Raw genomic sequence first — 12,688 nt, forward strand, 5'->3', positions numbered from 1 at the left:
ATGGAAGCCGATTCTATTTTATATTGCTCCAACATATAACGCATCAGGCTAAATCAGTTCAAAACATTCTGTATCTTTTTCATTTCATCACACTACTGGAATCCCTGCTTCTGTATACCCATCAGCAGCTGGTGCAGTAGCCATGTCGTTGTCGTTGTCTTTGCCTTTTTTACCAAAGTCTCGAATACGCGCAAATGCCTCGTCCCGAATCGCTCCCGACCCATCATCAATATAATTGAAAAAGTCTTCTTCACATGATTTTATCAAATCCTCCAGTGCTGATCCAGTTGGTTTTGATGCACCAGAATTGGGACGTTTTTGAGCTGCCTTGATTCTTTTTTCTCTGGCAGAGCTCTCTAATGTCTTTTCACGTTTGGCCTCGCGTTCCAACATCTAAATTGCATCGGTTGTTGATCAAATAAAGCATTGACTGAGTTCACTAAACTGCTTAAATCAACCACTACTGTGTTTAATAAACATATAGCTGGTATTACCTGTGAAAAAATAGATTTTTCGTTGTTTTGCAATTTAGCAAGACCATCAGACAGTTCAAAAATAGTTGTAGACCCATCTTGAGCAGAAGCTGCAAGGATTCTACCATGCTCTTGTGCCTTGATGCAATGAATGGGGGAATTGCACACCTAGGGTTTAAATAAATATCAAACTGTTGATTAGAGTTTTCAAGCATATGGATAGTAATTTATAAATATTGAGCATAACAGTATACCTGAACAGTGAGAGTTGGTTCGTTTTGCTTGAAAATATAATCCCATATATCAAGTGTGCCGTCTCTCTTGGATGTAAAGAATACAGATGGACGTGTTGGACTCCAACACCCATCGGTCAAGTACTGCATGCTGTATTTGGTAGACATAATAGGCGATTTTACATCTTCTGCCCAAATCTGATTGTTGCGCAATAAAAAATTTGATTAAAATTGAGCATCAAAAATAAAAGCCAAAGTTTAAACAGATTCTTACTTGTGCTTTCCAATCGCCAATAGTCAAAAAGTTTTTGAGGAAAAATGGATTACGCTAGGAATCAGTGAATCATGTTAGTTTATGTCACAATGTGCAGCGTTATAAATGGCTGCCGATATTTTTTGTATATGAACCCGTATCTCGTTACCTGAAGTGCACATATTGGACCATGATGACCTGGGTAAATATGTGTAATCTTTTCGGATGGATTTTTGGCTTTTTTGTTGCACATGAAAATACTGCCGTTTTCTGATCCAACCATAAACTTGGTTGGCTACAACATGTCATGCGTAAAAGCAAGTGTTTTCAAAAACAAATAGACATTAGCTGCTTTTGCTACTCAGCATACTGCTTCCAACTCTGCCACTTACCATGGTAGTTTCAAAGTCCAAAACAGTACCTCCGACAATACTGCCATTTTTTTCGGGATCAATAATCATCGTTTCAGTTGGTTCGCTCAGCTTTCGAATATCCCACCACAAAACCTGTCCATCAGTTGACACTGAAAAAAATTCACAGCCTAACAGGTATATCTAACATATTAGCCATTCAGAAACTTTGAATACTTGACCATGTTTCAACATGCATTTTACCTGACTTGGACTGCACCCACGAAACATTGTATACTGGATCGCGATGACTTTTTTCAATGGGTGATGTATCTACTGGAAATGATCCTTTACGTGTATCCCAATATGCTAGAAATAGTATATCAAACAACATAAACAATAATCTCTATTTAATCAAACAAATAATCAAGTAAATTGCAGCATACTATCCACGTTGATAATAAAGCAAATTAAGAATCTTACACAAGAGTCCGTTGTACAATCCACCAACAAGAATATGTGGATCTTTAGGATTGTATTTGATGCTTACAATTGGTGATGCTGGTGACAAGGTCTGTTCAGGAGTGTTTGGGTTTTCAACATCCCAAATATACGAATCTAAACACATGTTGGCAGGCATTTTTTGAAAATCTAGCACAGAATATGCCACCGCGATTTTATGTCCATCGTCGGGATACCATGACAAGTAGGATGCTGGCCTTTTGATAGAATTAGGATCTCTAAATAAAGTGTGAGTAGACAATGATGAATTTGGTGTGTTTGCACAGATGTAGTCTATTTTTCAAATTGATAATATATACAGACCTGTATACATTGATTGATTTGGCAGCTGGCGGTTCAGCTGAAATATTATCTACTGCATCAACAAAATATTCTTCATAGATATCAATTGCATTGTTTTGCTTGATACAGTGCTCCATGGACTAAAAAATACAGACGCAAACAATAATCAGTATATTGATTGGATTTGGTAGCAAATCTATAAAACTCACATCTCCAAGAGATTTAATGGCACGCATGTATTCTTCATCCTTTTCTATCTTTTTACGGTAACGGATAGTGTGCTCAACATCAGTTGGATCGACATCTTTTGGCCAGCCACCTTGTGTATGCAGAATACCTCGATTGGTAAAGGAAAAACTTTCTGTATTCACCTAGTGTTGGTGGTGATAAACAACGCCCATTATGCTCTGTTAGTGCATTGACAATTATAATGTAATGGATTCCTTTAAATCAATCTGGAAATAGACATATGCAATTGTGTAAGACTGGTATTGCTCATAGTCTGTTCAAATTGGATGATAGTTTATGCAGGTATCGGCGCGTCTAATACCATCAGATATAACCTCGTTCAAGATAAAGCATATGGACTTTAGTCCAAGCTATAGTAGATGGCATAGATAAATCTACCAAATACGATACATTCATTATAAAAACGAATGTACATGCAGAATCAAACGGCATGTTTTTCTATATGGAGGTGGTTCCAGATTCAGTACACTCTACCTCATGCTCCGACTTTTCAGGAGCACATTGCACTTCCGCTTGGCATGGGTTTCGTTCAACATAGTTTTTGATATAGGCTGGTTCTGGAGGAATATTAACAGCCAGCTCTGCTGAACGCTCTGAAAAAAGAGGTTGTTTTCCAAACTCTTTACGTTTTCGCTGGTAGACGTATACAATTTCCATGTTGGATATGTATTGAATCAAGTGTTGGGTTGGACTGCTAAAATTGGTCGCGTTGTCGAGTTCAAAATTAAAGACGAAAGGGATGAGAACGCATAATATATATTTATATTTCAACAACTAGATTTGCCATGGTTTGAAGCCATCCTGATGGCATCAAGCAGACTGCAGCAGTCGCATTTCAAAACCAAGAATGCTCCATTTTTAACGCTGTACGACTGCTGTACGTAGATTTAAACCTATGCACATCTGTTATAGTTTGGTAAATATTACTTTGATTTTATAGTTTAGCTGGTAGTATTGTATGGAGCTGTGTTGAGTGAGAAAACACTGGATATGCCCCATAAAGTATATAAGAAAGCACAGGTTTCCAGAGTATTTGCTGATTTGTGCTAAAAAAGAACCCCATATGGCCTACAGATTCTATCCCAAGATCTATACGTGGATCCAAATGCCTCCAATCTACATCAGCACTCTTAAGTAGCGAGGCAAAGTCAGATATGGCTTGCTTGCTAATTAATGCGTCGTCGGAAAAAGACAGCAGTAACAGTGGATTCTTCCATTCAGAAGTAGCTTTGGCATATTTTGGTTGTCGAGCTAAATAGCTGCGAGATCGAGACCAGTACGACCACTGTCGAGCGACGCCTTTCGGAATATCTTCAATCTTGAGTAAACCCAACTCACGACAGGGTAGATAATTATACCACCATGCAAATCCGGGAAAGAGAACAAAATGTGCCAGTGCCAGTGAAGGAATATTAGACAGTCCCTGAGCAGCATAATAGGCAGATCCACATGTAACAAATAGAGATCTGGCAATATGTTTTGAGAGTGGGTTGATGGTGGCAATATGCCCTCCAACACTGTGACCAATAAGAATGATATCGCTGGTTGACCCAAAACGAGAGTGCATATACTTTATAATGGCTGGCTGGTCCCAAAATGCCCAGTCGCTAATGTTTGCCTTGAATCCGACAAGAGTGCCCTCTTTAGGGAGAGATTCACCAATGCCTCGATAATCATACGATAGTACTGCATCGACTCCATTCTGAACCAAAAAGGCTGCAAAAGGAAAGTAAAACTTTTGGAGTGCTCCTGTTGCTGCATTGATAATAACTACTATGCGTTTAGCTAAAGACGGGGTTGCATTTGTAGGTTGAGATTGAAATAAAGTTGCTCCTAGAGAAAAGCCATCTGCTGTTGTTATTGCCAGTTTAGTCTGAGAGAATGCTGCCATGGCAAAGTTGTTCAATCTGAAATGTCAGATCCATAAGAGCTTGTAACCAAGGATCGTCGCGTATTTGTTTTAGCTTTGCCATTCTATGGGATATACACAAGTGGCTATTGTAGTGTCACGAATAAGTAGTTTCATTTCCCCAGTTAAATATTGGATGGCCAACATTATATATTCTAATCCTTTGAACAAGTGCAATCTTTTCACAGTCTTGTTCAACTAAAAAGCTTATGGGTTTATTGGCTACGAGGGATTACATAGCATAATTAGTACCCTGGGATCTGAGTTTATACTGGCTCCGTGTAGTTTCCAGGAACATATCCTTCCTTGCCATCATATCGACAGCGCCACCATCCATCATCTTGCTTTTCAATCACATCTAAAACTAGACCTGCTTTCACGGACATTTCTTGAGATCCAGCAGCAGCCTCAAACTCAAACACTACTTTGCATCGATCAATAATAGGTCCACCAGCCAACTTCTCCATTCCAGGGTTGCAGATTGACGACGATAGTGGCATCAACGGAGCGTTACCGGTTGGGGATTGAGTTGGTTTGATTGATGAAAAACTATTTTGGGATGGAGACATTTTACTCACCATTTCAATCACGCTGGGTGTACCAAAATTTGAAATGGTTAATGGACTGGCTGTAGTCACACGGTTTTGAACAGCGATAGGCGCATCGGGAGGTGAAACACCATCGACTGTAGCTACGTAAACCAGTAACTTGTGTCGTTTCATCATGAGTGTGTCAATTCGTCGCTCCAACAGCAACTTTTGCTCCACAAGGTCATCCATGACTTTTGTATCCCCTGCAGCCGACTATAAAATGACCGTGTTTAAAACATGATAAATTGTTTGAGCAGTTAAATTCAATGGAATCAAGAGTATCATACATAAGTCATCACTGAGTAGTACCTTTTCTTTGTGAGCATGAATTAGACTTTCGATTCCCTGACGCTTTTTTTCAACCTCGGCAACTTCTTTTTCATGTATCTTGGCACGATCTACTGCTTTTTTACGACCTTGTTTAGCAGGAAGAACAACGATTTGGTCCTCAATTTGATCTTCATAGGTATCCTCACGGGTTTTGCTTAATCCTCTGAGAAATGTTCTTTTGCTATTCTCAGTCTCCTGCGTATCGCTCATGAAAAAGTCTTTGGGCAATGGATCATTGGATTGAAAAGATCGAATAAATAGTTCCATGTCCGCTTTGCCATTGATATTATTGACCGTATCAGACATTAACTGATAAGATTTTTCAACCTTTGGGCCATTAGAAATGTTGAAATCAACGTAATTACGAAGAGCGGTTTGGCAAAATGTTGTTCTGTTGTCCATATCAGCCCCTTGAATACACTGCAATTCATAGTAAAATAGACAGAAAATGTAAACATTTTGAATAATTGACATTGCATACAAGCTAAATAGTTCTTACATCGAGCAGATTAGGAAGAATTTCGTCAAAATGCTTGTTTTTGAGCTCGTTACTCTGAATCATGCATTGTTTGTAAGCAATAGATGCTTCTTGGGCAGCAGTGGCTTTTTTATCTGCTTCAAGCTTATGCTATATTGGTTTTAACCGATATAGTTTGAATTAGAATATGCAGTGTAAAAAACATAGTAAACAATAAAAATTACCTGGTCGATGATCTTTTTAGTGGAATTGTGATCAGCACTAACTTTCTCATAGGCTTCCTTTGCTGCATCCATGTCTTTCATGGCTTTTTCGTATCGCTGTTGTACTTTTTCAAGATTATCAACAGTCTTCTTTAATTCTCCACTGGCTTTGCGAATATCATCAAAATACTATCATATTTAGAATACAGCATTCACACGATATGAAAAATAATTAGATGCAATGCATATTATACTGTATCTTTGCTGATTTACTAGTTACATATAGATACAATTGTAAAGTTACCTGCTTGTTTATTTTCTCATTGTCTTTAGCTCGATGCTTGATGTTTTTGCGTACATCTGCCTCAATTTTGTCGCAAACTTCAAGTTTGTAATTGGCAATGGCTTCTGTCTCGTTCAAAATCAACATCCAGGTTTGGGACAATGTGCTGAAAGTTTAAATTGATATTTATCATTAGATATCCACCAGCAACGTCAAGATATGAGCAAGGCAATAGTGTGATTTATTTACCTTCCAAGAACAGCCTTGTTGAAATTGGAATTGACTTTCTCATTAAGTTTACGAGAAATCTCCTCTTTGTGCTGTTTAGTCACTTTTTGCATATTTCTCGCAGCATCTGCTTGAATTGTCAGTATTTGCTTCATAAAGTCGTTGATTTTCTCCATAAATTGAACTCCATGCTCTGCATAGCTTTCAATTACAGGAACTTGATCCTATATTGTATTTAAATACGGTTACTTTGGGGGTTAAAAGGAGTTGGAGCGTACATTATCTGAACGCGTTAGATATACATATTGGCATATACAGACTGCTAGGGCTATATTTACAACAGGTAGGCACTAGCATGCTCCATTTACTGGAGAAAGTTTTTTAGAGATATAGATGATGAAGCTTGTAGTAATAGTAGAATAGAGCATTGTTTAAAGTTTCGATATGCTTTATTTTGAAAAAACTCACCCATAGATCTTTGCCAAATGACATTCTTTCACACTGCGAATACTTGCCGTGAAAAGCAAAGTATTAATACACATGCATTCAGCATCCTCAGGAGAAATGCTGGAATTACGGTTGAATCATAAATTATCCTGTTTGCGACCTTCCAAGTCAGTTCTTTTAGCCTAGGATTTACAATGGCCAGTCGTGTCAAAGACTCTGACGTTATATTGCCAGAAACACATGAGTTTTCTGATAAACCAAACCATAAACACCGCATCACACCTCGCTCTCAAGGCAAGTGGCTTGACTTTAAGCACAGATATTTTAGCTTGTCAAGACTATTCGCCTACCTACAATATCTTGACCACTTTTCAAAAAATATATTAATTAAAATGACATTTTTGGATACTTGCAATGAAAAAATATCATACTGGTACTTGATACACGTGAATAATACCTGTAGCTTTAATATACGAGATTCAACTAAAGGAAATCTTTGATGCCAACCCAGTTACTCCAAACAGAAATCGAGTAGATTGTTGTTTTCGTGTACTTAAAGATCTTGTTCCAAAAATTGGAACGTTTTCACAAGTTTTGGGAATTATCACTGAAGAACTTGCACGATCTGTATTTTCCAATGGGCTCACATCAACTAATCAAGAACCATTTATTGAAAGTATCCCATATTTCAGCTTAATGAATCAGATTGATGACGTGAGGTACGAGTGTAAAAATCAGTCCATGTATTCATAATAGGTGTGCATTAACGCTTCTTGTATCTGTGATACGATTGGAAATGTAGAGCTATAGAAAGTAACAAAACCCAAGAAGCGCTTGAAGATTTGCAACAAAGGGTTAAATTTCGCGACTACGATTTAACGGTTTTGTATAAAAAAACTCTATTTTTAAAGTATGCTTAAATGTTTTTGTATTTCAAGACAACAATGTTTCAAGACTAACTGGTTTAAATAGACAAGAGATTAACGAACGTGAACATCATGAAAAGCAACTTGAAAGAGATATTGCAAACCTCCAAACAAAAGTTCAGCAATATGAACGAGAAAAAAACGAATTACGCATTGCATCTTTACGCGAAGAAGAGGCTTTAAAAAGTGATATTCAAAAACTGCAGGTCAGTTTTTAATTATAGCTGGACAACATATTTGTAGTCCAATGATTTGAACACACCTTGAGTTGCAGCTCATTGGTTTATTAAAATAATTTTATTTGATATAGACCAATTTAACCCAGTCAAACAGTATCATTAAAAAACTCACTATGTTCAAAGCGGCATCTAATGATGGATCTGATGGTAAATTATATAAGCAACATGTCGTTTCATGAAAAAATATATATGTAGTTTTGACTTTATCTTATTCATTTGGGTCTGTTTAGAAAAAAAGCTGGACAGCGAAATCGATTCTAATAAGCATGATCTGATTTTCAATTCAAAAGTAAGTTTTGCTGCTACTTGATAAACTACAATTTATTGCAGGAATTCACAATACTAAATGACTTTGAACGTGCCTTGTATTTAACAAACGCTGTTATAGGGAATGGCTTCTTACGATCTCTACCAGGCCAAACAGTTTCAGCGACAGTTTGCAGAGATTTTGGATTTTCAGTTGGATGACTTTGATGCTAGTTTAGCACAAATCCGAAAAAAATACGAAATAATGCAAAGCGTAACAGGAAATAGCCAAACCAATCTTCAAAACCAGCAAGTTTATCAAAAAGAGGTAGTCATGACTTTGACTATGCTAAAACATATTCAAATAATGATTGATTGATCTGGCCATGAATGTATTCGACAATTACATTAATGCAGTTTGATTTATACTCAACTGATTGCAGCTTGACGATCTTTTAAAAAAGTTTGCAGCGCATATGCAAGAGTTGCTTGGTGAATTAAAGCTACTCGATATACATATCAAGGGACTAGAACTTGTTAATAACAAGCTTTCTGAAGAATCCAGTAATGCCACCATCGATAGTGTTGCAAATATAGCCTCAAGAAAGTACTCTGGAATTGTATGGTGTCATACTTGCAAATTCATAAATCAGAAAAATAGTATTATATACTGATTATTTTGCTTGTTGATAACATTTAATAGCTGCAAATTTCAAGTGATAACGGAGCCAGCTTTCATTCTTTCGGAAAGCTTAAATATTGTTCTCAATGTGGTGCTAGAGTAAGTTTTGTCCTTTTTGGATTCTCGTATTCAAATATAATTGTGCTGATTTTCTTATTTACAAAGCCAGTAGTATGCCCACATCAAGGACTGCACTCTGCGCCAATCAAACTTCCTCAAGGATGTACACATTTAAAGTTTATTCATCCCCTACTGCTAATGAGAACGACATTTAATTCAAAGGATTCTCCAGGACCTACATTAAATGTACTAGGTGGCCAGAACAATGACAAGACTTTTCAAACAGAAGACGAAGATAACAATGTAATTTTTAGCTGTGTATTTATTGTCGACTCGACCATGCATTGTGTTGGTTCAACCATCCTCATCGGTATATTAATTGACATCACCAATATTTTGCAGATCTCAGCAGCATTTCTCAGAATATGGGGAGAATACTACAGAAACAGAAATGGGTTCAAGCCAACGCTCAATCGAACGTACTCTTTGCAAAAGTTGCTCAGTTTTATCCAAGAAATTTACGACATGCGCTGGAAACTAGAGATCAAATATGACGAAGGCGAATTTTCTGAAGATACTGAGCTACCAACCTTTATTGTGGGTCAAGTTTTAAACTTTTGATCAATCAGATTAAAATCAATACATTATTAAAAGCTTTGTGTTACTGACATGTTTTGTCCATTTTTTAGAATTTCTTTTACAAGACGATTATTGATCGCTATCAAATTGAAGAGGTGGCAATCAAGGCTATACATGATATCTTTCATGGACTGCAAATCCACGAGAGCGCAAATCAGGTAATTTTGTGATATGGGAGATTCATCACTACTATTGCACACTGAGAGTGGTTTTAGCTATAGTTTTTAATAGTTTATTTGTACTTTTTCAAGATTGTAGGAATATTTGTAACCCATCTTAGTGGGCACGAAGATGTCATATGGAAATATCATTATATGGCAAAAAAGCTGATTTATAGCAAGTCAGAGCCCATGGATATGGTTCGGTATCGTCAAATCATTTTTATCATTTATCCCAATCAGCCAGTAAGCGAATGCAAGAGTTTGAGACATGGTTTTGACAGATTTAAATCTAACTATATTTGTATGTCAGAGGGAAATGTATGATCAGATGGAACTCGAGTATATTGCGTACTGCAAAAACAAGGTTTCAAAAGAATCCATGGACGATCATTTGGTGCACATGCTGCATACCGGAATTGAACCCAATTTTAAATTTGTAAGTAAATACAAGATTTATCGCAAGTCATTGTAAGATTTAACTCGGCTGACTTTAACATGAATGATTTAGTTTTTTCGATGTTTTCAAAAGTTTGATTATCAGAAAAAAGGATATCTGGCATACGAAGACTTTGATGAAGCTTTGACACAGATCCTGCCTTCAGCATCAAATCGTGAACGACGGGTACGATATAAGCTTGCAGAACTGGATGGAAAAAAGGACAAGGTTACAATTGATCGTTTGGCACACATTGCAGCATATATAATCATGTACAGCTGCTATATGAGCAAGTGGGCAATACAATCGCTTATTTCGACAGATTTTATTGAATTTATGGGAGGAAGAGATTCAGCTAGCAGTACTGCTGAATTCCAAAATAACAATGGAGATTATTCTAATTGGAAATCATGATGTAAGATCTCGTGCATTGTACTGCAACGTATTTACATAAAATGAAATACTATCTTGCAGTGATGGCCTTTGGAAATAAACAATGGTTAAATATTTATTGCGCTTTCATACTAGAAACTGATTGCTTCAATAAGTACAACGTCCATCATATGATGAATACCATCAAATCATTCACTTTTGACATAACCATACATTGTAATGCTTGGTTTGGAGAGTTTGAAACTAAACAAGTTCAAGATTTACAAATCAGACGTGAATGCTGTTTTAAACACTCGTTCAGTCTATACAAAAACGAGCACAAAGAAAGATCGTCTTGAGTTTAAAAGAAAATACTGTCTAGCGAATGTTCGTGTCATTCAATCAACTGTTAATGTTTTGCGTGAATACGACTGTAATAATGGGCCAGACCGAATAATTCAACTCGAGATTTGGTCAATGGACGAATCAAACAAAAACAAAAACTTTGACTTGCAACTCGCAATAAGAACTCGAGTGGAACAAGAATGCTAGCCATGCTGTTATCTGCTCGCTCTTTGGCTGCTCGATCTATGAGCTCGGCTGTTTATACTGCTTCCATGGGCATCCGTGCAACCGGTAATCTATCCACTTGTGTATTTAAATCCATCAAGCGTCCGTGTGGCATCCACTTTGAGTTGCATTGTTGCTGCCCTTTGAGTCCAGCAACACATGCACTTCTTGCTGAACACTCTCTCTTTATAGTACTTGCTTTTGAACAGGAACTGTACTAACTGTATGTACCTGCACTTATTATGGCATTCAAAACCATTTTAAATTCAACGCTGCATTGACCTTTTTGATGGGATATTCTTGTCTGTGCTTCTCACCCTCCAATAACCCATGCAGCCTCTAGGCAGTATGCTACCCAGAGTATTGAATCTATCGTCAATGCACGCCGGAAGTATGCCGCTAGCATCAATCCGCAGGATCAGTACAAGCAGCCCGTGCTTGACAGAGTAGCTCAAGAAATGTTCCTAACCGAGATCTTGCGTACTATGTTTGTGGTTTTCGAGCAAATGTTCAAGCCGCCTTATACCATCATGTATCCCTTTGAGAAAGGCCCTCTTAGTCCCCGTTTTCGTGGAGAGCATGCATTGCGACGATATCCTACAGGTATGACCAATGCATTTCAATGCACTTTTATTGGATTGTCAGAAATTCAAGCGAGTGTAATTTGATTGTTTGCTGATCTCAATACTCTATGGATATACTACTTCTGGTAGGTGAAGAGCGATGCATTGCATGCAAGTTGTGTGAAGCCATTTGTCCCGCTCAAGCCATTACTATAGAGGCAGAGCCTCGTGAGGATGGTAGTCGTCGCACAACTCGCTATGACATTGACATGACCAAGGTATTTCAGTCTATTCATTTCTATTGCTTTAGCGATCACATTCTAATATATATCTATGCAATCATACTGTAGTGCATCTATTGTGGATTTTGCCAGGAAGCTTGCCCTGTTGATGCTATTGTTGAGGGCCCCAATTTTGAATACTCTACGGAAACTCATGAAGAACTTCTTTACAATAAGGAAAAGCTTCTCTCGAACGGTGATAAGTGGGAGGTATGCAATCTGATTGGGCTCTACTATTAAATTCACAATATGTTTTATACTGTAATATGAACAAGAGTTTGATTTTATGATGCCGATTGTTTGATTTTAGGTTGAAATTGCTCGAAATCTCAAGTCAGATCACTTGTACAGATAGTTGCAATGCTGAGCACTGATGGTTTTTTGTTTGACATTCATATAAAGTCTCTTAATGTTTTGGGGCACTCTTTAGTAATTTTGGGGTGTTTAATAATGATCTTGGATTGAGAGACTTATAATCAGCATTGTGTTGGGATTTCTAAAAGTATTGATGCATTTCAACTTTTTTCAAGTATAGTGTCTGATTAATAGTTTTGTTTTAAATATGGATATTTGTATCTGCCAATCATTCAGTCAAGTTGGCACGCAAATGTATCCAGTCTATATTATGGATTGCATATTCATGACTCGCTATCGATGCACGTTTTATTTTTTAGCTTCATAAC

At 37.3% G+C, this 12,688-nt stretch overlaps 5 protein-coding genes across 5 annotated transcripts; 2 read left to right on the plus strand and 3 right to left on the minus strand.

Annotated features, from left to right (window-relative positions):
• Nucleotides 1-87: 87 nt before the first annotated feature.
• Nucleotides 88-3,019, minus strand: BATDEDRAFT_22301 (uncharacterized protein; the record flags this gene model as incomplete). The annotated part of the gene is made up of 11 exons (XM_006675460.1): nucleotides 88-393; nucleotides 495-641; nucleotides 728-904; nucleotides 981-1,034; nucleotides 1,129-1,254; nucleotides 1,352-1,500; nucleotides 1,574-1,678; nucleotides 1,793-2,049; nucleotides 2,135-2,253; nucleotides 2,323-2,484; nucleotides 2,837-3,019. The coding sequence occupies 11 exons, from the start codon at nucleotides 3,017-3,019 to the stop codon at nucleotides 88-90; spliced, it is 1,785 nt and encodes a 594-aa protein (XP_006675523.1).
• A 277-nt stretch (nucleotides 3,020-3,296) lies between these two features.
• On the minus strand, nucleotides 3,297-4,253 carry BATDEDRAFT_22302 (uncharacterized protein; the record flags this gene model as incomplete). Its single annotated transcript, XM_006675461.1, has 1 exon — nucleotides 3,297-4,253. The coding sequence occupies one exon, from the start codon at nucleotides 4,251-4,253 to the stop codon at nucleotides 3,297-3,299; it is 957 nt and encodes a 318-aa protein (XP_006675524.1).
• A 284-nt stretch (nucleotides 4,254-4,537) lies between these two features.
• On the minus strand, nucleotides 4,538-6,875 carry BATDEDRAFT_22303 (uncharacterized protein; the record flags this gene model as incomplete). The annotated part of the gene is made up of 7 exons (XM_006675462.1): nucleotides 4,538-5,074; nucleotides 5,171-5,611; nucleotides 5,691-5,819; nucleotides 5,894-6,061; nucleotides 6,177-6,321; nucleotides 6,405-6,607; nucleotides 6,852-6,875. The coding sequence occupies 7 exons, from the start codon at nucleotides 6,873-6,875 to the stop codon at nucleotides 4,538-4,540; spliced, it is 1,647 nt and encodes a 548-aa protein (XP_006675525.1).
• Nucleotides 6,876-7,244: 369 nt separating this feature from the next.
• Nucleotides 7,245-10,633, plus strand: BATDEDRAFT_22304 (uncharacterized protein; the record flags this gene model as incomplete). Its single annotated transcript, XM_006675463.1, has 15 exons — nucleotides 7,245-7,263; nucleotides 7,294-7,549; nucleotides 7,633-7,740; nucleotides 7,803-7,962; nucleotides 8,067-8,142; nucleotides 8,226-8,284; nucleotides 8,384-8,569; nucleotides 8,685-8,861; nucleotides 8,945-9,022; nucleotides 9,089-9,286; nucleotides 9,386-9,580; nucleotides 9,673-9,780; nucleotides 9,874-10,026; nucleotides 10,094-10,219; nucleotides 10,292-10,633. The coding sequence occupies 15 exons, from the start codon at nucleotides 7,245-7,247 to the stop codon at nucleotides 10,631-10,633; spliced, it is 2,241 nt and encodes a 746-aa protein (XP_006675526.1).
• Nucleotides 10,634-11,114: 481 nt separating this feature from the next.
• Nucleotides 11,115-12,426, plus strand: BATDEDRAFT_15687 (uncharacterized protein). Its single transcript, XM_006675077.1, has 5 exons — nucleotides 11,115-11,227; nucleotides 11,498-11,764; nucleotides 11,875-12,002; nucleotides 12,075-12,215; nucleotides 12,316-12,426. Exons 1-5 carry the CDS (start codon nucleotides 11,137-11,139, stop codon nucleotides 12,358-12,360), a joined length of 672 nt encoding a protein of 223 aa, XP_006675140.1. The 5' UTR covers nucleotides 11,115-11,136; the 3' UTR covers nucleotides 12,361-12,426.
• Nucleotides 12,427-12,688: the final 262 nt, after the last annotated feature.

The sequence above is a fragment of the Batrachochytrium dendrobatidis genome, assembly GCF_000203795.2.
Source record: "Batrachochytrium dendrobatidis JAM81 unplaced genomic scaffold BATDEscaffold_1, whole genome shotgun sequence".
NCBI classification, from domain to species: Eukaryota; Fungi; Chytridiomycota; class Chytridiomycetes; order Rhizophydiales; genus Batrachochytrium; species Batrachochytrium dendrobatidis.

Excerpts from the sequence above, each read along its gene's own strand:
- BATDEDRAFT_15687 (XM_006675077.1), top strand. The coding sequence starts at position 11,137 with ATGCTAGCCATGCTGTTATCTGCTCGCTCTTTGGCTGCTCGATCTATG. Across the intron at positions 11,765-11,874 it reads ATTGCGACGATATCCTACAG|GTGAAGAGCGATGCATTGCA; the intron begins GTATGACCAATG and ends TACTTCTGGTAG. Across the intron at positions 12,216-12,315 it reads CGAACGGTGATAAGTGGGAG|GTTGAAATTGCTCGAAATCT; the intron begins GTATGCAATCTG and ends GTTTGATTTTAG.